The following is a 25,313-nucleotide window of genomic DNA, read 5'->3' on the forward strand; positions in this document are numbered from 1 at the left end:
TGTAGTAAGACTTGTGGAACAGGAAAACAAATCAGACGAGGTTGTGGACAACTTAGCTTCTTTAAGACGGGATGCGAAAATTTTCATAAATATTGCAACAGACATGAATGTCCAAAAGGTATTACCAAATATATACCTAGAATTTAGAGATTTTTATAGAATTCGACTGACCAATTCCTACGCAACTATCGATTTATTTCACCACATTAAGTTTGCATTATTATACTTGCGTAGAATACACTGCCAAAGAACATAACCAATATCAAAATTTACTTTGTGTGTATTCCAACATTTTCTCCTAAAGATAGTTCATGAATTGTATACTGATTTTTACTCAACTCAATTGATAGTTTTTATTAGACAATCGATCAAGTCGATCCTTTAACAAAAGAATATAAATAGTTTACCACTGAAGTGATAAAAGATGTTTGTGGGTATATATCAGGGGATAGAAGTCGGCACGATAACAGGTGGAAATTTTCGATATGCATATAACTACTACTTTTTGATCTGCTTTACAACTGGAGAAGCAAAATATTTAAACGAATTACCTATAATACCTCTCAAATAGCTGATAATATTATTCCATCAATGATGAAAGATGATCCAATAGCAACGACTAACATACCGTCCAATAGTGAAGATAGTTTTAAAAGAAAGAAAGGGTAGCAATTGGAGTCCAGAGAGTCCTGTCATTGGTTCACCCAACCGTTAAACAAAGCCAGTCCACTTCCAGAAAGTTCCAGATGACGTTGTTTATTAATTGCAAATGAGATTATCTGGGAAGTCATTGGTGAATATTAAGAGCAATGAGGTCTGAGAATTGTCGCTGTGGAACTCCAAAAAAGATTGAGTATGCCCGAGAGCGCTGACAATCAAAAACAGCGTTAATTTTGCGATCAAAGAGAAACGATTTGATGTCAAAAATCTGACCCGATTGTACAAAAGGATCGAATTGTGCAAAGGAGTCCGGCATGCCAAACAACGCAATTGATTTAGCTTCACCGATTCGATCCAATTCGCGTATATTCATTCTGTCATAACCGTTAACAAATCGGCGGTATAACGTTCCCGACAAAAACTGTATTGTTCTTCAGTTTGAACCCATGCGGTTCTAGTTGACGCTTATTTATTGCAACTTATTCAAATACTTTGTTTTTGATTGGCAAAAAACTAATATGACAATCTTTAATAGGATTCATTTGGTCACTGCTGTTTTTCAAAGCGATACGTTTAGAAAACTTTGGAAGATTATTCTGATTTGGACCAAGACTGCAAAACAATTTAGCAAACAGTTCCGCTCTCCTATTTTTTTCGTTTTAAAAAGAATATTTTGAATATTGGGAATGCATTGCGCTGATTGCAGTCTATTTCGTTCCGCCAACGCCGCAGCACATTCCGAAGAATACCAGGAGGCAGAATGTGACTTCTACTGTCTATAGGAGATAAACTGTTCAATAGCAGTTCGAAGCCAATCTGCGATGTCATGCCATCCACCATGCCATGTCCATCTCATATTACGAATAAGTTTTCTAAATGAGTCCCAGTCACCTTCCTTATAAATGAAAGAGGTTCAAGTAAGGCTCATGACATGAATTTTTTCCAAATAAAGCTGTAAAAAGCATGGTCAAAATTACCGACAGAAGATTAAAAAGAGAATGTGGAGACAAAGGAAGAATGCGACACGATGCACAGAAAATTGCAGACAAATATAATTGGGTTATCCTGATATCGAGTTGAAACTGTTACAATTTAAAATACAAATAGAGAAATTATGTGTTGCTGTGCAACCAAATTTTCAAATATTACAAATTGACAGATGGACAGGAAATGAAGGTCGGAAATTTTAGCAATAACTAAACAGTCTTGATGAATCTTCCGTGGAATCGTAAGCATATGTACGAACTGATAGGAGCCCACTCCGAGCAAGAATATCAGGCATATTTGGCAGAAGTCTGAACAAATTTGTATTCAGAACCGTGACGTTCTTAACCCTCTCCCCATTTAAGGGGTGCATATGTCTGAGAGCAAGTGCATTTAGATGATTTATGGACTAAATAATATGAGAGGGAAACAGGTTCCAGAAACTACTCTCTAAACGGGAAAAAACTGACAACCACAATTACAGAATGCATTAAGTGCTACACTATAAACGAGTATGAGAACTCCATTTCACCATCACCATTTCTTTATTACAGTGTGGTTGCCAAGCTCTGCTGAAACCACAGAGATGCTTTTTGGCAGAAATTTTCCTGCATCATTACCCAACCTGCGGGGTGATCCACGTGAATCCACTGGCCTAGCACAAGACTGTCCTACCCGCGGCCCTCCAGGCCCTTTACCGTGGCCTGCGCTGTAAATGAGTTTCTATGTAGATTATTTGAATTATCAATATTTTATATGTTTTTCGTGACGTCTGTGTCTGTTAGCAAAAGGTGTGGGTAGATTCTTGTGTGTTTGTCAGAAATCCAAAGGCGCGTTGTGCAATCCAAGCATTTGGTGCGCAAGTGTCAGCATTTGCCTGTTATTCAAGTTTGATGAAAACGTTTGCGGGTCGCAATGAATTTACTATGTAAAAGTGGTCTGGCCTAGCAGGCTGCAAAGTTTGGTACCCATCGTTTTGATTTCAACGGGAAACAGATTGTGCTGGGTGTCCATTAAGTCTGGACACGTAGGATAATTAAATATTTTTTGTATGCAATGACAATTATTACCATTATCAGCAGTCATTCCTATTCAAATAACAAATTCAGATCTCCATGTCTAAAAAGCGTTTCAAGCTAGGAAGCTATGTATACTATATTACTATGTTTAATACAGAAACATGCTTTTCATTTTTCTACATTTCCCAAAAAAAGAGGGGGGGGGTCTGACCCCAACACTGCCCCCCATGGCTACGCCCCTGCTCCATATTTTTATTTCTAACTTTAGTTGTTTTCATGAACTCGATGCAATAAATATAAATTGACATCAATTTTGGTACATTCACTTTTTATTCGTTGAGTCAAGCGTACCAAATCTGACACCACTTGACATTTAAACAAGTTTAATTACATACTGAAATTATCATTTTTATGGACACGGTGTGCTCACAGCTTTTCATCATAGCAGTAGCACATCGACCTCACCCTTGATTTCTTAGTCATAAATTTTAACTAATTGCTGATTTACAACAATTTCAGTTACAGTTACACCGGCAAAAATGTTTTTCCTGAAAGTGTACGATTCTTCTCAATATGTTACAATTGATACCAAATCTCGCGTGGTTTGTTCAACATTGAAGAAAAAAATATCAACTTATGAATTTGTTCTTCAAAACGGAACCGTCTATAGTGGAAAATTACCATGGTGGATATTAGAATTTAAATCCTCATTGGAGTATTTCAAGCCCACCAGGACTTCTTCGGTACGTTTTCTGTAATTTTTGGAAATTCCTGTTGTTTTTTGCCTTTTCAAAATGACGTGTCGACAAAAGAATATTGTAGACGTCTCTAGCTACAGACAATGCCCATTATAACTATGTTTGTCGATCGATTGCAGAAGATATTTATTAATAATAGTTATTATAAAAATTAAGATTGGTTTTTTGAATATAAGGATCAATGGGGCAGCTAACTTGGCAAAAAGATTTTTTTTCATTTCCGCACTGATAAAACGCGATAAACTATCAATTTTTTGAGAAGCATTGGGTTCATCAAGCAAAAAATCTTTCGTTTTGTGTGGGACAGGATAACTCGAAGTAGTTAATTTTTGTTACAATACAGTAACAATGTTGGCTATTTAACATGACGTGCACAAAGTTGATTTTAACCAGTCTCTTTGTTCCCAACTTGAAATAAATATATAAAAATCGAATTCAGTTTTGGACTACATTTCCCACACATTAGGTATTTGATTTATTTAGGTGCATGTAACTGCCTAATTTTTTTTTAAAATATAATATTTTCTTAAAAAGTTCGATGGATGATGCCTTCACGAATCCTTGCGTTAAAATTCATGTTCTCTGGTGATTGGCTCGATTTTTAGCTGATCAACGTACCTTCAGTAGTTTTCGTGTTAAACAAATAAAAAATGTACATATTTGGAATAAACTAAACATGCAGTGCAAAGTTGCAACATAAATGCCAATAAAATTGAAATTAAAAAAAGTATAACATATTAATATTTACCAATCATATATTTTTATTTTCTATAAATCTAATTGAAGACGGTAAGGTTGATATCTACAAAGAGGTCGGATTACGGTCTTGTCTGTAAAGGTGGAAAACTCACAGTTCAAAAAGGAGGTCAAAAATTTGTGGTTTTACATGGTAAGAATAGCCTATGCAAGTATTAGTTTTTTGTCATTACTTGTTTTTAAACGTTCTCTTTCCTCTTGAATAATTTCTGTGTTCTGTATGTCAACTGAATCAATGTTTGAACCAATCATATTGAGGAGGAAATTTAAAGATAGCTACAGTGATATCCAACAGATATATCAATTATAACAAAAAGTGTGGGGAAACGTCAACATGTTCATACTTCTGAGTTCTGATTATGTGATATTGTGCTGTCTCTTGTGCAGTCTATAAATATGCCCATATTTACGCATTGCGTTCAAGCTCGGGAAAACTTACGGCAAAATCCTAAACTTTGTTAATATAAATACTTATATATTTGCATCTGCTGTAGGAAAATAAACAATTCTTTGCTGATGATACATAGTATTAGAAAATAGGGCTATGTGATTGAACTGTTTTAGTTTTAGAAAAAATCAGCATTCAGCACCACCTTGTTTAGCGGTTACTAAACGAGCTTTGTAGTCTGGAAACCAAATGTTATGTCCGAAAACCCGACAAGTTGTTTATGTCCAAATGGCAACATTTCTGGCCCGAAAAACATACTTCTTGTGAAACAAAACACTTTGGTATTCGCAAATATTTTTCAGGTCTGAGTGCTGCTTTTTGAATTTTTGCTATAATAACATGCAGTTTCGCATATTTCTATCCTGTCATATTCCAAAAGCAAATAACGACAGTCCTATTCCGCTAGGCAAACGTTGCAGTGATGTTGATCCTGCAGATTTGGTAGTACTTCCCGTGATGAGGGAATTTCGTTAAAATTCTCTGTGGTCGCATTACAGACTGGTAAAACAATATAATTTGGGAGTGAGAGATAGTCCACTCTCGCCAAAAAGCAGATACCACTCAATGTAGCCTACACTACAGAGATTTGGCCTATTCTTGTTATTATCTGCTTATAATGTAGTTGCTATGTTTGAAATTCACAATACAAAGAAAAAGCCAGAAGCCAGTAGTCAAAAAAGACAGGCGTGCAAAAAATCCCGTAGTTGAGATAATATAAGATGTTTCCCACAAGTTCAAGTCCATTACGGATAAACCATCAACTCTATTGAGTCATTTTTTCAAAAAAATTTTCGTAAAATTCATCTGAATTGTTTCTATGGTTATATGGTTATCATTCCAACAAATGTCCTGCAAATATTTCTTTAGACGAAATGTACCTCTCACAGTATTGACTTGAACTATCCTAATATTTATTAGATATGTGTGATCCTAATCCATGCAAAAATGGTGGTAAATGCGCATCAGATGAAAAGACTTTTAAATGTTCTTGCAAATCGGGATATATGGACAAGGATTGTTCAAAAAAAGGTATGTTTTTCTAAGGGTAAACTCAACAAAAGAAAAAAATAGCAAAACACTTTCATCTAGTAAATATAATTTTTTACACAATTTTGTTTTCACCTTTATTCAGAAATTTTGATAGCTCGTTGGTTCATAAAACCGTTCATATGTATAACATAATATCATGTACCTAAATAGTGTGAAATTAAAATAGTGTATACTACACATAAGATTAGTTATGGTGCATCAATTCAACGCTTTATAGGAAAAACCATTACCAGAAGTTTGAGAACTGAGAAAGTTTTCTAATAATTTGTAATTTTAGCAAAACTTTCTCGCGCTGCCAACTTGCAAACTGTGATACTCAAATGCGATAACTTTCTCTATTTTTATCTGACGGAGCCAAGTCAATTTTTCTCACCAGAATAAGACTCTCACTCCCTTGGCTTTCAAATGAGGTTCCTTAGCATCCTAGATTTGACTAATACAGTCCATAATATCCGTAAGTTTCCATTCAGGTCTCAGAGTCTACATTATTATGTATATAAATACTGTTTATCTATAATTGAATACCTATTATTAGGCTTGACACAATTATTAAACTTGTTACCCTTTGGAGATCATTCTATTTTCCTAGTACTAGTTTTTTTTTATATATATATATAGTTTATTTTATACAATTCAAACAATAAAAGAAAATTAAAAAACCATCAATTTGCTATGCACTTCATATACGCTGAAAAGCTCAACACAATAAAATATTTCTTATTGCAAAATCACTTCAAAAAATTATGAAGTTTTTTGAAACTTAAAATTTGACTAATGTTAAATTATTTCATATGCATGGATTTTATGTGAATAATCTTATTTGCAATACGGAAATAATAAAATTTCAAATTTCTTGAAGTTGAAATGTCTTCCATTTCTCGGTTGGAGAACAAGTGCTAAACCTCTAATATTGCAATATGTATCAAATCCAGGAATTCCAGGTAGTAATAATGTGACAGGTTTGTGCTCAACAAAAACTAGACATCTATTTATCCATCGTAGTCAAAAATAAAACCCAATCATCATCGACAAATTCATTAATTGCCCGTCCGATGTCAGAGTGTAGAAGATATTCGATCAATTCGTTCCAACTAAATTTAGTCCTTACTATTTTGAGTGATATACCATGGAATTAATATATATATATATATATGCGTTTAGTTTCATGAAATTTCAAACGAAACATAAATATTTTTGTATTTATATATTGTTATAGTTCAAACCGTGTAAACATATTCTTCACCTGAAAACGTTTCCTTGCATTCAATACAAAGGCCAAACAAACACTCTACTAGAGTCTACTTTACTGGATGTTGCTGATCCGCTCGACAAAATTTATTAACAATAAAAAAAAATATTAATGGAAAACTAAATTTATGTTTGGATTTTTTCTTTAGGCGAAATGTGCCTCTATCTATACAGTATTGACTTGAATTTTCTTTATATTTATTAGATATGTGTGATCCCAATCCATGCAAAAATGGTGGTAAATGCACATTAGATGGAACGACTTTTAAATGTTCTTGCAAATTAGGATATATGGACAAGGATTGTTCAAAAAGAGGTATGTTTTTTGGGGGTAAACTCAACAAAATATAAAATAGCAAAACAATTTCATCTAGTGCATTCTATTGGTGAACAATTATGCTGTTAACTTATTCAGAAATTGTGGTAAATCTTTGTTTGATGCTGCATCAATTCAACGGTTTATTGGAAATACTATTTCCAGAAATTTGAGAATTGATAAATGAATCCTGAAAAATTATCTTGAAAAGTCGTAATTTTAGCAATTCCCTTATTATCAATTGATATATTATAGAATGAATGCATGTGTATACTGTATGCGTTCATTGTCATGAAATTTTAAATAAAATTCAAATCTTCGTGTTTTATATATTGTTTTAGAGCTCGTAAATACATTTTTCACCTGAAAACGTTGCAATGGGTATTGAGGTCATACTACTAAAGTCTGGAGTTTATTGGATGTTTCTTATCCGCTAGAAGAAATTTAATAGTAGTACAAATAATATTGGGGAAAAATTTGATTCATATATGGAATGTTTTTCTTTAGGAAAAATGTGCTTCTACATTTTTGACCTGAATTTTTTTAAAAAACGATTGCGATATTTCTATTTGGATTTGTTCCATTTTTAGTTAAGGGCTCCGGGATCTTGTCCTGGGAACACTTGCATTAAAATGTTGGGGGAATTATTGTGACCGTCTGTTTCATTACTTTCATCAAGCATCAAGAAATATAAAGTGGCACACTGTAATATTTTCTTTATATTTATTAGATATGTGTAATCCCAACCCATGCAAAAATGATGGTAAATGCACATCTTATGAAAAGACTTTTAAATGTTCTTGCAAATCGGGATATATGGGCAAGGACTGTTCGAAAAGAGGTATGTTTATTGGGGGTAAACTCGACAAAAGATAAAAATAGCAAAACAATTTTATCTAGTAAATAATTTTGGGGAACAATTATGTTGTTAACTTATTTAGAAATGTTGGTAGATATTTGTTTGATAAAACCGTTCACATGTAAAACATAAGATCAGTTATGTTGCATCAACTCAACGCTTTATTGGAAATACTATTTCCAGAATTTGAGAATTGATAAATGTGGATCCTGAAAAAATATCTTAAAAAGTCGTAATTTTCTCAATTCCCCTATTATCAATTGGCATAACATTTCGTGAGCAATACATTGTGATAGAGCAAAAAAATATACTCAACTACATTTAGTTCTTACTATTGTAAGTGATATACCATAGAACAGTGGTTCTTAAACTGGGTTCAATCGAACCCCAGGGGTTCGATGAGTCAGTATCAGGGGTTCAGCGGAGAGGAAACACCTTTGTTATAGAATTCCCGCCCTGACGTTATCTGATTGTGCAATCGGCGCTGTTTTTAAAAAAGCGTCTGTTTTGTCTTTGTAAGTAATTTCGTTGTGTAAGCGTAGTTTTCTTTTGTTCAGAGTTAGTTGTGAAATATTACTTGATTAAAGCCTTATTAGGTTTTTAATGAGTCTGCATATTGAGTGAGTCTACTACAACAATGATCAGCATTGTTTTAATTGAAAACATCATTTTGTAGGGTTAGGATTAGTTTTAATTTCAGACATTAATATTTTTTATAATATTCTGTCGAAGAAAATAAGGAAGTGGTCAGATGAATATGTACAATATGGATTTACGTATATCACAGAACCTGATGGAAATCAGCGTCCTCAGTGCACTATTTGCGACGCCAAGTTGAGCAATTCTAGCTTAGCACCGGCAACACCAAAGGATCACTTTCTAAAGATGCATGGCAATGGAAAATACAAGAACACAACGCTCGCTGAATTTAAAATAAAAAGAGCCAGATATGATGAAAAGGCTACTCTGCTGTTTTCGGCTTTGTTCCCATCGACAAGCCGATCCTCACAGCATCGTACGAAGTTACATACCTGATTGCCAGACAAGTCAAACCACACACCATTGGGGAAAAACTCGTAAAACCAGCTGCGTTGAAGATGGCGAATATCATGCTTGGAAAAGCAGCTGAAAATAAATTATCTTAAATTCCTCTTTCGAATGACACCATCAGCAAAAGAATTGATAAGATGAGCGATGACATTTTGGCTCAAATAATTTCAGACTCGATTTTGAGCCCGCCAAAATTTAGTCTCCAACTTGACGAGACCACCGACGTTGCCAGTCTAAGCCAGCTTGCTGTATTCGTGCGCTATGTGAAAGAAGACGTGATAAAGGAAGATTTTTTATTTTGTCAGCCTCTAACAACATCAACTAAAGCTATTGACGTTAAGAAACTTGTGGATAATTTCTTCAGAAACAACGATCTTTCGTGGGATATGGTTTGTGCAATTTGTTCGGACGGAGCCCCAGCCATGTTAGAGCGAAAATCTGGTTTTGGTGCGCTAGTGAAAGCCGATGCACCACACATAAGTGTAACGCATTGTCTTCTGCACAGGCATGCGTTAGCAACAAAAACCTTCTCTCCAAAATTGGCAGAAGTATTAACAATTGTGGTGAATGTATGAACTATGTGCGAAATAGTGCTTTGAAGCACTGCATATTCAAGGACCTGTGCAATGAAATGGGCTCTGAATTCGAGGTACTTCTGTACTATTCTAACGTTCGGTGGTTATCCCGAGGAAAAGTGCTGAACCGTGTTTTCGCCTTGCGTGTGGAATTAGCCGTGTTTTTGCGAGAGCACCAACACTGTCATGCAGATTGTTTTGAAAATTCTGAGTTCATTCTCGTTTTGGCATACATGGCCGATATCTTCGGAGCTCTCAACCATCTCAACAAACAGATGCAGGGTGGTGGAGTCAACGTTATCGAAGCGGAAGAACATCTGAAGGCTTTTCAAAAAAAAAATCGAACTATGGAAACGACGAACAGAGAATGATAACTTCGCTAATTTTTCTCTGTTGGATGACTGTATAAGTGAGATCGAAGATGTGTTCGGAAATGGGAACATTTCCGTACCCACAGAACTGAAACAAGCAATTTCCTTGCACTTAGATGAGATCACAAAGTCTCTCGACGGATACTTCCCGAACAGAGAGTCATATCCAGCATGGGTAAGACAGCCGTTCACGTTTAGTGTTGATAAAGCAGATGTTAATGATAAATACCTTGATGAAATCATTGAACTTCAGCAGAGCCAGGTTCAACAGCAACTCTTCAGAACAACAACGCTCTCAAAGTTTTGGTGTCACCAAATCGTAGCTTACCCTCTTCTTGCTAAGAAAGCCCTTGAGATACTTATACCGCTTGTTACAACGTATCTTTGCGAGAAGTCATTTTCTACGATGGTAGACATAACAACTAAAAAAAGGAACAGACTTTGTTGCGAAAATGACATGAGAGTGGCACTTTCCAAGGTCAAGCCACGCATTTCTAGAATTGTTTCTGAAATGCAACAGCATAAAACGCATTGATTTGTAGTAAATATTTATTGAGTTGTGTTTTTCTGTGGAATTCATGTTTTGTTCGTTTTCTTTCTTTGAATAATAAGATCTTATGTGCAACAGATGCATAGTTCACTTTAGGCTCAAGTTTGTTAACAGATATATTTTGAATTTCAACGAAGGGTTCGGTGAATGCCCGCATAAAACTTGCGGGGTTCGGTTCCTCCAAAAGTTTAAGAACCAATGCCATAGAATGAATTCACGTGTATCCTGTATGCGTTCATTGTCACGAAATTCTAAATAAAACTCAAATCTTCGTGTTTTATATATTGTTTTAGACCGTGTAAATACATTTTTCAATTGAAACCTTTGGTACACTGTCATATTTTCTTTATATTCATTAGATATGTGTAATCCTAATCCATGCAAAAATGATGGTAAATGCACAGCTTATGGGAAGACTTTTAAATGTATTTGCAAATCGGGATATATGGACCAGGATTGTTCAAAAAGAGGTATGTTTATTAAGGTAAACTAAACGAAAGATATAAATAGCAAAACAATTTCATCTAGTAAATATCTTTTTTGAACTATTTTGTTGTTAACTTATTCAAAATTGTGATAGATAAAACTGTATTTATATTATTGAAACAAATTGTCATTATTTTTAATCAAACGTTGCCAGTTTATAACAGGTTACAGCTTGACTATTATTTATTGATATAGTCAAATTATCTATTTTTTTTTTATAACATAACTACTATTAGAAAGAAACCCGTGCCATCCAAATCCATGTAATGCGTTCAGTGGAGAATGCAAGAAAGTGGGAAAATCATACGAATGCAAATGCAAGTTTGGTTATACAGGCATTAAGTGTGATATACGTAAGTAAACTTTTTCAAATGCTATAACACAGTAAATCAATTGTGAAATACCTCAAATCCAGTGGTGGGATTCGAATTTTTTGTCAGCCGGTTCCAACATCAAAGTCATATTTTTCAGCCGGTTTCGTTACACAAAGTCATGTTTTTTTTTCAGTAATGCTAACCGGTTCGCTGATCTCATAAAATTCCGTAAGACCCGTCTATAGAACCGGTGCGAACCGGCTGAATCCCACCACTGCTCACATCAGTAATGCCATTTGAGAACAACTTATGGGTAAAATTTATAATTCATTGACATATTTTCAACATTTACTTACTTTCTTTGTAGATCCCTGTCGCCCTAATCCTTGTCTAAACGGTGGTCAATGCAAATTACGTTCTTCTTCTACAATATATTGTAGCTGTTCGAGGGGATACGAAGGGCAGTATTGTCACAGGAAAAGTATGTTGTTGTCAATTTAATAACCGTTTATCGATTAGGATTCACGGTTCCAGAATTCAGCACAAGGCATTGACTAGATGAGTTATTCAAGCACCACAGTTGTCCCACACGATGGTATATAGACGAGAACTTCATTATCAAAAAAATTAGGCTAGACCTCATCTAAACGTTGTAAAAATCAAGATTATGACTGGGATTGCATTCTATGGGTTGAAAATTTTTCGTCAGTCATAGCTGTTCCACCGCATGCACGATAGAAGGGTGTGTAAGACAACAACATTTGCGTACTTTTTTTAACTCCAACTTTGACTAAAAGCAACAGTGAATGAATACCAATGCAAAAAATGTAAAAGAGTATGCTTATATACAATAATATTTCTACGAATAATCATATAAATAGATTGATAGACAAATTACGTCTGAGGTTTTTAACAGTATTAGGGGCATTTTGAGGCTGATATGTTGATCGTTTTGGGAAGTCATCTACAACAAAAATTGATTATCCAATCGAATCAATACTACAATAACAATGTGTGCATATGTTTCAAACGTATTTCAATAACACAATATTAATTTTAATAAGCGGAGTGCTTGGGTTACTTTCTATGTGGTACATGTTTTGTTTAATATAAGCAATTAAGTTAGAATTTATACAATTAAGTAAGTTGCCATGGTGCTAGGAAACTTATAAATGTTACTTTCCAAAATATAGCAAGCATTCTAACAATCGAAGCTTATTTATTTTCCATTTCATTTTTATTGTTTTGTTTTTTCATTTCTTTTTACCGTACTTTACAACAAAAAATTCACGTTCCTACGTTGGACTTTCGACGTTCATATATCTAATGATTGATGTCACATATTCATTGTAAACATATAGAAATTTAATTAGGACAACATGACCTGATAAATATATTTCACCCTAACTTTGCAGTGCTGAATCCGTGTTCAAAAAACTTATGTGAAAATGGAAACTGCATAAATAGTGGACTTTCGTATAAATGTGTGTGTCGAGATGGATATACGGGACAATATTGCGACAAAGGTAAATGAAAAAAAATAAAAAATTATTCATGGAAGGTTTCATTATATAATGTAGAATTGAATTGAACATATATAAGTCTACTAACAAACATGTATATGAATTGGTAACATAAAAAATGGTATCTATTCAAGTAGAAAGCCAAATCAAGCAAATATGGTTCGACTTGATTTTTATTGAGAAAATTCAAAGAATTTTGATTTTTGCAAGAGATCGCCACTTGTGGGGTATGCTATCGTTATTTTGATCATTTTCTTTAAAGAATTTTATGTCACGAACAATTAAACTCAAGTCGAAAAGGACGATATTCGTTAAAATGGAAAAACCAAGTAAAGCAACACACCGTTCCATATTGCATTTCGGGCCTTCATTTGGGCAAAATTATATAAGACCTTCTATATAAAAAATATTTTTTTCGCTTCCTTTAGCATTGCACCCATGCAAGCAGAGTAAATGTGCAAATGGCGGAATTTGTAAAACAACAGAAGATGGTCAGTCGTATACGTGTAAATGCAAAAGGGGTTTCAGGGGGGAGTTTTGCGACTACCCAGGTAAGAGAAAGAGACAACTATAAGTTGTGTATGTAGCTTATCTGTCGTCCATATTTCTAAGAATGAATAGTAGTTCATATCAACAGTTGTATGTTTTCTCCCATTTGAAATATTTATTATTTTTTCATATTCCAAGGTAAAACTAGATTTGCATGTTTACAATTGTGAATTTAATCAACATTCGATATTATAGAATCTAGTCCATGCCCCTGCGATAATGGAAAATGCGTATGGACTGCAAATGCATATCGATGCGAGTGTTACCTTGGCTCATATGGCCCACGGTGCGATAAAGGTATTTATATTAAAACTATTGTCTTGCTCATAATACATTTACATATAAGTAACCCTTACAGGTCGTCCTCTACATCAGGGGTGTCAAACTCGTGAGTTTTCAAGGGCCGCATTGTATTTTGGGTATTGTTCAAATATATGGCCACAAATAGTTTTTGATATATTTTGGCAATGTATACTTGAAACCTATTTTTAGATAGGTATAGTTTGTGACATATATTGTGATGCAATTAAACAGACGAATGAAATTTTGGTATCTTCTCGAAATTCAAATGCCATTTACCTATTGATTTTTGCATTTCAATAATATTGCAATTTACTGTATTTATACAAAAAATCATAAATTTTTATTTACAACTATCCAAAACATTTTTGAACAAAGTTTTGATAAAAAAAAAATATTACATACACTAAAAATACTTAATTTAAATATAGAATGAAGAATTTGTTTTCATTACATATGCCCTGACGTTTGGCATCTCTTTTGTGCCACCAGTTAACTAATATCGGGCTGAAATGATTTTACAGTGCCAACTCTAATTAAAGAGGTCACATGAACATCGGTTATTCTGGATCGTTGAGAATGTTTGATTCACTTCAGTAATACAAAAATATTACGTTTATCATTGCATGTATAGATCGGTAAACAAACAAATAACTGACTTTTCGCACTAGACATTTCCTACCATTACGTGGCATACGTGGACCGATTGAGTTATGATTGATATTGATTTTCAGTAACTAGGTAGCCTTATACTTATGATAATATACAAACACATAAAAATCAAACAATGTGCTTTAGAATTTTGAGAAATGTAAAAATATTCCAACTCCCATTCTTCTTCAAGAATAACACCTTATTCATGTACTTTTATTTAATCCTTGAAGTGTTTTTTTAAAGTTATCCTCTGCTAGCTTGAAGTGTATCCAATTGGGTCCAATTGCAAACAAAAAAAATTGAATTTTTCAAAACTACTTTCAGTAAATTGTGGTTTTCTGTGTGAATAATCGATTTCAATTTAAAAGGTTTGAAAAATGTATTACATTTAGGTAAAAAAAAACAAAATATTACAAATATTGTTAAGCGTTCGAGGGCCGCACTGGAAGTGCTTTGGGGCCGCATGCGGCCGCCTTTTTGACACTCCTGCTCTACATCATTATTCTCCTTACTATCAGTGAAAAATAAGTTTTTGTTTTTAACATTATGCCCAGATTATGCCCATTATGTCTTTTGCATTAATAAAGAAATTGAAGTGGTTGAAGAATTGAAGGTCAACGAAGTAATTCAAAATAATGTCACGACAGGAGTTTTTTTACATGTATAATATGTATAACATACATGTGTAATAAATTTATGTTATGCGATATTAATCTTGACATTTATTCCTAATTTTTTAAATAGATCGTTGTCGACCGAATCCTTGTAAAAACAGCGGTACTTGCAGACTTCCTTTACTCTGGGTATTTAGCACCTCGGTTGAATGCGACTGTTTGGAAGGATTTGTGGGAGATTTCTGCCAAATAAGTAGGTAGCAAGAATTGCTACAAAAAGTGTTACATTTTTGTTAAAGTAGTAAAGTAGTTTTCCCCAAGCGATATACTTTTCGATGACTAATCAAACCTCGCATACAAACACGTGGCGAAGGCTTAACTGAATTTAATTTTTTCTGAATGCTTCAAAGTACAGACCCTGTAGTGTTTTTGCTCACACCGTCAACACGCTCGCTTAAATGCTCACCGATAAAGCACACCATCTCAATACTGGTATATATATATAATATAGCCTACAGATATTGGAAATTGCTCAGTGACGCAGAGTGCCTTCAGTGGTGTTGCATTCGATAGCTTTAGAGCTTCTTCTCCAATGGTCAAAAATTATAACTTTTTTAATAAATTGCGTTTTTTTTAGTAGTTTGTGGTTAATATTTCAAAATTCAATTCAACAATTTCGGTTATACTTCATAGCGAAAGCGCACTGGACCTATGGATAGTTTTGCTGAAATGTTCGCGTTTTTCTTGTTATTGTTCAATTAGGAAAATACTTATTGATGGATCAATCGATTTTAATTTTTTAGTGCCCAAAGAAGGACTTTAAATCTTTTAAACTTTCTTCGAGTTTTTTGTGACCCGTTATTTCATGCAGAATTTTCTGTTTCATCTTATCAGAAACGACCTCTTTTTCACCACGTTCGACCTCGTCCTCCACTTTTGTCCGCCTATCTTTTGAACAAACTATTGAAAACTGATATGAATCGCTAATTTACTGATTGCGTTTTTTTATTTCTGATTTCAAATCACGGTTATGGAGGCTTTTTCAGATCTCGTTGAAGATCTAGTGATAGCGTTTGTGTACATGTACCTTACTATTAATAATATAAAAAAGCACGTTATGAAATAAACAATATTCTGAGTTTAGTATGAATTAGAGCTGTAAGGATACCAGTATTTTCGACGATACCGGTACTAATGAGAAGCCGCCGATACTGGGGCGCCATTCGCCAAACTTCTTTATCGTTTAACGTGATAGTAAAGCACCCACTTTTTTCGTAAAAGGCAAAAATGGTATTCTCGAAGTATCGTTTTAATATTCGAAGGAATTTTTGCGCGCCAAAACAGCCGTCTCGTAAAGTGCCTTCTTCTCTCATTTTACCGAGAATCGGTATTCACTAAAGTTCTTTAACGCGCCGGAGTGCTCGCAAACTAACTGGGGGGGGGGAAGGGGGGGGGGAATTTTACTCCTTAACAGTACTTCGGCCTGTTTTTAGCATGAATTCAAGTTAAAATGTATGTGTGTTTATTTATAACACTATCTACATAATAATTAAACGGTATGACTAAGACGGGATACATGTTCAATACCTTACTGGCCTAAGACAAGTATGTGCGACATGCACCCCAACAAATGCTGTGGTGTTTGCATACAAAAACTGGTATCGAAAATCTTTAAATGTCTAACTTAGGTAAGAGTGACGTAGCTATAAAACCACCTATATAGGCCATCTAACAGCGTACCAACATCAAATATGGGATTACATATTCATCTATTTTGTTGTCTGTTACAGAAGTAGTTTAACAATATGTATCTCAGAATTTATTTCATTCATTCATAGATTACAGCAATATTCTTTAACTTTAAATCACAGGCTGCAAAAAGTAAAACAGAGATCATTGCAAAATGGGCTTATCCGCGCCGGGCGGCAGAGAGTGATAGGTTGAGTGATCATGCAGTGGTTTTTGTTCGACGACGACCGTGCGTAAGATTTCGAGAGAACTTGCGTGACCGTACGTAAAGTTTTTACCAGATGTTTCGTGAATCGCACTTAACGAGATTTAGTAACTGCGTTTTTGAGAGACACGGTTACCTCCTCGTAAACTCGACTTTTTACGAAGTTTGGCGAATGGGGCCCCTGATATGCTGATATTTGAAATTGTCGATATTCAAATAATATGTTATTAACATCAATGTATATTTGATTTTCATAAGTGAACGAGACGGACGGGATGAAATGATAAAATATTTGTCTGCAAACTCTATTTGAAATGAACAAACCGTATTTCGTTCTGCACCGGCGAACGAGGAAACAGATAATTAAAATTTTTGAACAACTGCTATTCTAGGACACAATTATTACGCTTCATTGTGTGTGAATAATGCTGCGTGCATATAATAATAATTTATATTTCAAAGCATTCTAGGAGCTGAATATATAAAAAATATCGACCATTTTTCGCTAATTTCAATACTATTATCAATATCGAAAAAATTGCCGATATTGCCGATAACGATACCTTTCTGAAGATAAGAAATGAAAATATTCGTTTTAGTAACAAAAAAGTGTGTTTGCAATTTGCAAAAAGTTAACAAACTGACCCTGTCCACAATATCAGGACTGCTGACAACAAAAATACCCACTTCCTTGTTTATATCTCCACATCTTTCACTAAGACATACTTCTAAACATGATTGTAAACATTGACATTGAAAGTACGAATCAGAACTGAGCCGCGGCCTTTTCCTTCTATAATGTTTTAGTTTAGATTTAGTATTGAAAAATGTCCACGGAAATACGAGATAGATTGGGCTCTTAAAATTATCTGGTGGTACTTCATAATTTTAGTGCCATGAGCAATTAGGGAACATTATAACCAGATACCCGGGTAAACCAGATTTCACGCACCAGCTTGCGAAAATATTCTCATAATAAACATTAGAAATTATACAATAATGAACCATTGGAAAACTTTTTCATCATATAACAAACAAGTTTATTAACTTCAGAACTTGACCCGTGCCGGTCGAGTCGTTGCATTCACGGAAACTGCATACCAAGTGCGAACTCCTATAGATGCGATTGCTGGTCTGGCTACTCCGGGAAATATTGTGAGAGAGGTACTATCTTGCTTGCCCTTTTATCATCTATTACCAAGTTTAATCCAATTAAAAAAAAAAATCCAATAAAAAAAAAGCTTCGTCATTAATTAAAACAAAATTAATATAAAATGAATAAAAAACAAAAATTGGCACACTTTATATATTTTTGCTAGTATATTTGTAAGCTCGGGATTTCAAGAATAGCTTTTATGATAATAATAATATGATCAGTAAAAATTTGGTTATCTCGGGATTTGCATCTGGATTTTTATTATTTAATCAACAGATTTTATTCTTGCTGGTAGTGCCACAATTTCAGCTATTAATTTTGATGTTTCTGCTAGCGTGTAGAGTAGACTGTAAGCTGAATGATAAATTATTAAACTAGTGAATTATTCAGAATTTGATCCCTGTCAATTGCTACCTTGCAAACACGGACAATGCATTGAAACCGGAAATTTTCATCAATGTGATTGCTTGGCTGGCTACTCCGGACAACATTGTGACATAGGTATGTATGTTATTCAAATTCCCGTCTATGTTGTATGTATTTTTGAACTTTTACTTTAATTGATTAACATTCAAAATTACAGAAATCAATCCATGTGTACCGAACCCTTGCAATAAAGGATATTGCTCAAGAGATGTAATTCCTTATAGATGTAACTGTTGGACAGGTTACACTGGCGAACATTGTGACAGAGGTACCACTAAATATGCATTTTGATCAATAATACTAGACTACGAACTCGTAGCCAGTGGTTGTAACAGATAAGGCACTCATAACTTAATATGGCACATGCAAAACTCAAACAGAACAATGAAATATTACTTTAAACTATCAGTGTCTGACAAACCAAACTCAGATCTGAATCATGCACATTTCTAAGCAATGAATTCCGGATTGTATTGAACTCCAAATATTTAAATAGTAATACTAGTATGAAATATAAAATAGGAATTTATGAGAGACCTGTACAGCAACCTGCTGAATTACCAGTCAAGTGTATACGATTTACAAATTGAAACGGCAAATTCAGCTAATTTCAGACATAATAAAATTCCAGACCTACTTGCTGCATTCTACTCTAAATCATAAACTTTTACATGTCTGTAACTTCATATTTTTATTGTTGCTATATTGTTCTTGGTACCCCAATCAAATAATCTCGGGTTTATTTTGTCATGTTTTTCTTGGTCGTATGTTAAGCGTTGTTTTGCCACAGTAAAACGCGTATTGTGACTGCTCTGAAGCGACACAGAACTGGATTATTTCTCTGTCCTTAAGTTGTGTATTCTTTCCATTCATATTTACAACTTGTACTTGTTCCTTAGGTTATATATAAATCAACCAACATTCATTTATCACAGAAAGTGATCCATGCTTACCGAGTCCTTGCAATAAAGGAGAATGCGTTCGATATGGAAATTCATATCGATGCAACTGTTATACTGGATACACTGGCCAACATTGTGACACAGGTACCACCGATATACAATATTGTCATTTAGTATATTAACAAGTAAAAGTATGGTATACTCGGCACTACTTTAGTATTGCATGTATTCAAAAAATGTTAGTGTGCACCAAAATAATGTAGCCTTTCGAACTTTCCAAGATACATTAATTTTATTCGAAAATCAAAATTGGAAAAAAGGTCGGTTTCATCAATATTTCACATAAGTGCAAATTTGGGCATGTTTTGAAGGGACCGAAAGATAAAATTGAAACAGCGATCGAACGGTCACGACGGGAGATAGCTTTTCAAACAAAAATGAACGATTCATCTCGATCTTTGGAACAGAAAATAAAGGATGATTACATAACAAAGAATCTCATTACATCTACTTTCATTTGTTATATGTAATTTTTATTATTCCAATCAGAAACTGTTTTGTGACCTACAGTCTTTTTTCATAATAAAAATATAAGTTTTGATCAATTTAATAAAACATTTGATCCTCCTTGCTCTATATGTATATTGAGTTTGCTGTATATGCATATGGTAGTGGTTGTATTTGTAGAGTCAGATGTATATGTTTAAAAATTAGCTGTATATTTATGGAACGTTACCTAACCTCGCGGAAACTGTTGGATTCTTCTTTACAATTTTGTTATACCCTGTCGTAACTCAGATTTCAGCTAAGCTATACACTATATATTCGTATAGTTTACAAAATATTCTGTAAATAAAAATATAAAGACGGAAGTATATATTCGTTTTTTATCTTTTCAATTTGAATTTTAATCCCAGAAACTCAATAATAATTTATTTTAGCTGCAGAAGTCTATGTTTGCTGGCCAAACCCTTGCAAGAATGGTGGTACTTGTGCAATGGTGGACGATCGCAATTTTATATGCATTTGCCCAGAAGGTTATGCCGGAACATATTGTGAACTTACTGTTTCACCAAGTAATTTTTTTTCTTGATTTTGGTACGATATTTCAATGTCTTTCGGTATGAAAATTTTAGTTGAAATAACACGAAATTCTAAATACAACTTCAATATCGAACCGTTTTCGAACAGGAACAAATTTTTGTTCGGTAATTCAATGCCAAAACGGTGGAATATGTGACGGAATTGCACAAATATGCACATGCTTGCCAGGATACAGCGGAAACCTATGCCAAATACATACTAACAACTTGAAAATGGGTTTGTACTTATTGTCTTTTAATTCACTAAGTGATGTTACGCACTGATTGACTCTAAACTTCAATGTCTGTTCTCACAATGGCATTGAAATTTATTTAAACAATACATTTGTAAATGACAGTGAATGAAATAATATACCGCGCACTAGATCGATGCAAAGAAATCAAGTCAAATAATTGCATACGATATTTCAAAAGCTTTGATGAAGCCGGGCACACACCAGCACAAAATTCGATCCTCGTTATATTTCTTTCTTTCATTCGAATGTTTGTGTGCTATGTAATTTGTAGGTAATACTTGACGATATCACAATAAAATTCATTGATATCGGTATCTGCTGAGTATGTTTGCTGACCGTGGACGATATTTTTTTTAACCAATATTTTTATATTTTTATATTTTTTCTTCAGCAAATTTTCGATTTTTTTGTTAATTTTATAAGATTTGATTATTTTTTATATCATTCGAATACTTTTCATTTATATATATTTTCTTCTCAGAAGCAAGTTCAATTTGTTCGCCAAATCCCTGTTTGCACGGGGAATGTAAGGAGACGAATAACAATTATAGATGTTATTGTTCAATTGGATATTACGGAGATACTTGTCAATTGAGTGAGAAAAATGTTATTATATTAATAATTAATTGTAATAGTTGATGGCTGAATATTTTCTTTCTATATATTAGTGAATGTTTCATGAGAAAAGTTGTCCGCTGTTCATTTGGTGGCTATCCATCGTTGCACCAAAGTTGATGGCGTCAGATCATCTTACGCGTTCTTTCCTTTACTATGTTGTTTACGTTAATGCAGGCTTATACCCCTTACAATGGACACCATGTACGAGGACATGCGGTGGTGGCACGAGATATAGGAGTGAATTGTGTAAATTTGGAAATGTAGTGGATTGTCCGCGAGTCTATGAAGATTGTAACACGCATGATTGTCCTAAAAGTAGGTAGCATATATTTGATTATGCTTGGTTATTACCTGACACTAACATATTTCCGGCTTCATTCCGTGTGTTGAGATATCTTCAAAATTCATGTGTTACATATGATGTCAGAGCGCTCTGCACAAAAAGATAATAAGCAGTTTGTGATGGCGATGATAAGGCACCAGCGTGATTCTGAAAGAAGAAGTAAATAAACTGTATGAAAATAATAACTCCAATACATAACTGATGACACCTAAAGAGACTGTAGCCGCCAGTAACAAAATGTTTGTTAGCAAATTATAATTTTGAATGATATAATAATTTCAATTGTTCTATATAAATTCCGAAATTGAATCTCAGTAACCTGTCCTTGGAACTCCAAACATCGCTTCAATTCCACATCGGAATGTTGTAGTAAAACAAATGGTAAAAATTGCATAAAGACGACTGATGATAACAATATGTTTACTCATCTTATCATTGGAGGAGTAACATCAAAACCAAAGGATTGGCCGTGGATGGTAGGTTCAATCGTTAGATACCTTAAATAGGTAATATCCATTTATCTTAATAGGCGTTTTGTCTGAAATGTTGCCGAACTCGAGATCAAATGTTATCCCCTGGTCTCTTTCCTATTTTCCATTTTGCTGTGAACAGTTTTTTATACCAATTTTCACTTGATAACTTACAAATTCTAATTTAAATTTGCAGGCAGCGTTGTATCTCCAAAACAAGGGAAAATTTGTATGCGGTGGATCAATAGTGGGAAAGAGTTGGGTATTGACGGCAGCTCATTGTGTTGAGTAAAGTTTTTGCACTGTTTCTATCTTTACTCTTTTACGTATAATACATTTATTAAAAAAAAGTATTATCATAGTAAAAAAGAATTTAAAATTGAATGATTTGACCACAACGAATACTAACATTTTAAACCAAACGGTATAATGAGTTCATGTGCAAAATGACGAACAAAGCAATTTTTGTTGATACAAATATTTTACGTGGAATATTACATTTTTTGCATAATTCACTGCTTTTTAGGTAAATTAGTTCAATTTGAATGCGACTATTAATAAGTACGGAGGGACCGAATGATGTTAAACTTAGCGGGGCCCTAAATCGAAATATCTTGTGGTAACATATTTGAGCAATTTCACTCATCATTCGAAATAGTACAAAGAATATTCCAAGATGAAAAGCCAACTACGCTGCTAAATATTTGGTATCTAATCATTATTAATAATTAGATGGCTGTATTTTTTGTTGGAAAACCTAATTCGACAACTTTTATTCTCTGTAATTGCAATATTGATGAATTTCCTTGAAACTCAATATCAAAAGTCACCGTTTTAATTTGTCTTTACAAACCCCCTTGTCTCTAACTTTAATTAGAAACACAAGCATAAATTAATCCTCGATCATTCAGTAAGCAGAATCCATCCAATGTACTAGTTCTCGTCGGATCCCGACATCACACTCAGCTTGATGCAGGGCATAGATGGATTGGTGCAAGTAGAATTTTTCTACATCCTACTTATGATGGTACTATTGGCGATGTAGCTTTAATAAAGGTATGATGATTTAAAAATTGACTTCGTTATTTTCATTTATATATAAAAATATTTATGCTCATATAGCTGGTAATATTCAGACTTAATATTATAAATATAGCTCGATAAATAACATTGAGAAATAGAATGAACATATGCACCAATCTCAAATCCCATATATATATGAATTTTGTCCAATCTGAAGTTTCAATGATATATCAGCAACCGCTTTCTGGGCCTATTCAAATAAAGAATAGTATTTCTTTGTTGTGTCTCTAGAATATATGTCAAGTATCACAGGTTTGACTAAAATTAGAATTACAATCGGTGATTGTTTAAATTTGCAGCTTCACTTTCAACTTGAATATACTGACAATATCCGACCGATATGTCTACCAAATGGAGAAAAAGTTGAGACTGATACTAAATGCTTTGCACCTGGATGGGGAATAGGTAATACAATTGCAAAATTCGACAAGTAATTTGATGTACAATTAGACACGTCAATTAGTGTATAACCCCTCACGATAAGCATACAGATAGAACGTCTCTCGTTGTGTGTATTATTATTATTTATTATGTTGAACTGTGTATGTCTTATTTTAAAAATGTGTTTGAAAATTGAAGGTTTTGCTATGGATATTAATTCAAAACAAGAAAGGAAATCCCCCCGAAGAATACTAAACTAACTGCATTCAGTGAAAAACGAATACATTCATTACGTAAAATAAAGAGTACCGAAATAAGTGCCATGTTTCAAGCAAAATGTTTGCCGCGTCATTCATATTCAATTTTCGTCAGCGAGAGAATCTATTGTCATATTATAAATCTTTTTCCTTCATTTCTAATCTCAAATTATTTCCTGATACTTCATGCACATTATATGATATTTCCCAATTTTAATTTCCAGCTAACAGAGAAGATATCCCAATAGAAAAGTCGTCCGCAAGTCTCCAACATGCCGGTCTACGGATTCTTCCTCGCGATGTATGTGCACAAGGATATAAAAACTCCCCATACTACAGAGCAGTAACAGATAATGTCATTTGTTCTGGATTACTAAGTGGAAATAAAGACACATGCCTGGTGAGAATTCTTCGATCGTTAATCTGCAGTTTCTTCCAGCCATAGATAAAATTCTGAACGTAAGCTTCCATTTCGAATTTTAGGGTGACAGTGGTGGACCACTAGCTTGTCAAAGAAAGGCATCATGCGACTGGTATATTGCTGGAGTGACGTCATTTGGTGCAGTAGAATGCGGTTCGAAAAATGTACCTACTGGATTTATGGACATTGTGCACTATGAGGCATGGATAAAGCAAACAATATATAAAAATTAATAAACTTATTGTTGAGGTTCAGTCATCGTTGAAGAACAACTTTAAACGAAGTTAGACACCTTTATCTTCGTGTTCATATGTTTGAGCATTGCTCCCCTGTTTGTCTTCGAAACAAAACACAAGTTCCCACAAGTTCGTTACAAACAATAAAACATGGCACCATTGTTACGCCCCACATTTAACATGTTCCTAAGAATTAAATCCACCAAAATGAAGCACCTTAAGTGGCTATGGAAGTTTTAGAAATATGAATTCCATTTATCAGATATGATACATACATGATAATAATATATAAACAACAAAGCAAAACGCTGACAATAAACGAAATTTTATGATGATATGATCAAAGTTATAATTGCCTCAGATAGTCTCCATAAGATCCATTGACTGAAGATACTTCAGCTCGTCGATTTCAATTCCATTCCAAGATACTTGTTGTGCTCAAAGCAAGTTGTACATACTTTGATATTCAGTTACCTTACTACATGAACAATTGACTCAGTCAATTTGTAGATTGTAAGATGTTTACATTGGAACATTTATTGCAATGCGTTGTGACATCCTTTTACAGGGTTTGTTGTTTTGTGGCCTAAGTCATCAATTCAATTTTTCCAGAATAGTTCCACAATCAGGGGAGAAACATTGC

General features: G+C 33.9%; 1 protein-coding gene across 1 annotated transcript; it reads left to right on the forward strand.

Annotated features, from left to right (window-relative positions):
• On the forward strand, positions 1-24,975 carry LOC120338020 (uncharacterized). The gene is made up of 27 exons (XM_039405941.2): positions 1-118; positions 3,183-3,406; positions 4,208-4,310; positions 5,544-5,654; positions 7,129-7,239; positions 7,970-8,080; positions 11,004-11,114; positions 11,367-11,483; positions 11,812-11,925; positions 12,860-12,970; positions 13,396-13,518; positions 13,712-13,813; positions 15,215-15,337; positions 18,092-18,202; positions 18,585-18,695; positions 18,778-18,888; positions 19,556-19,666; positions 20,464-20,598; positions 20,714-20,842; positions 21,343-21,456; positions 21,654-21,794; positions 22,138-22,298; positions 22,489-22,580; positions 23,204-23,348; positions 23,675-23,780; positions 24,238-24,413; positions 24,497-24,975. The coding sequence occupies exons 2-27, from the start codon at positions 3,203-3,205 to the stop codon at positions 24,665-24,667; spliced, it is 3,255 nt and encodes a 1,084-aa protein (XP_039261875.2). The 5' UTR covers positions 1-118; positions 3,183-3,202; the 3' UTR covers positions 24,668-24,975.
• Positions 24,976-25,313: the final 338 nt, after the last annotated feature.

The sequence above is a fragment of the Styela clava genome, chromosome 10 (assembly GCF_964204865.1).
Source record: "Styela clava chromosome 10, kaStyClav1.hap1.2, whole genome shotgun sequence".
NCBI lineage: Eukaryota > Metazoa > Chordata > Ascidiacea > Stolidobranchia > Styelidae > Styela > Styela clava.

Coding starts and splice junctions, on each gene's coding strand:
- LOC120338020 (XM_039405941.2), top strand. CDS start 3,203: ATGTTTTTCCTGAAAGTGTACGATTCTTCTCAATATGTTACAATTGAT. Junction 13,519..13,711: donor GGAGTTTTGCGACTACCCAG/GTAAGAGAAAGA, acceptor TCGATATTATAG/AATCTAGTCCATGCCCCTGC. Junction 13,814..15,214: donor TGGCCCACGGTGCGATAAAG/GTATTTATATTA, acceptor TTTTTTAAATAG/ATCGTTGTCGACCGAATCCT.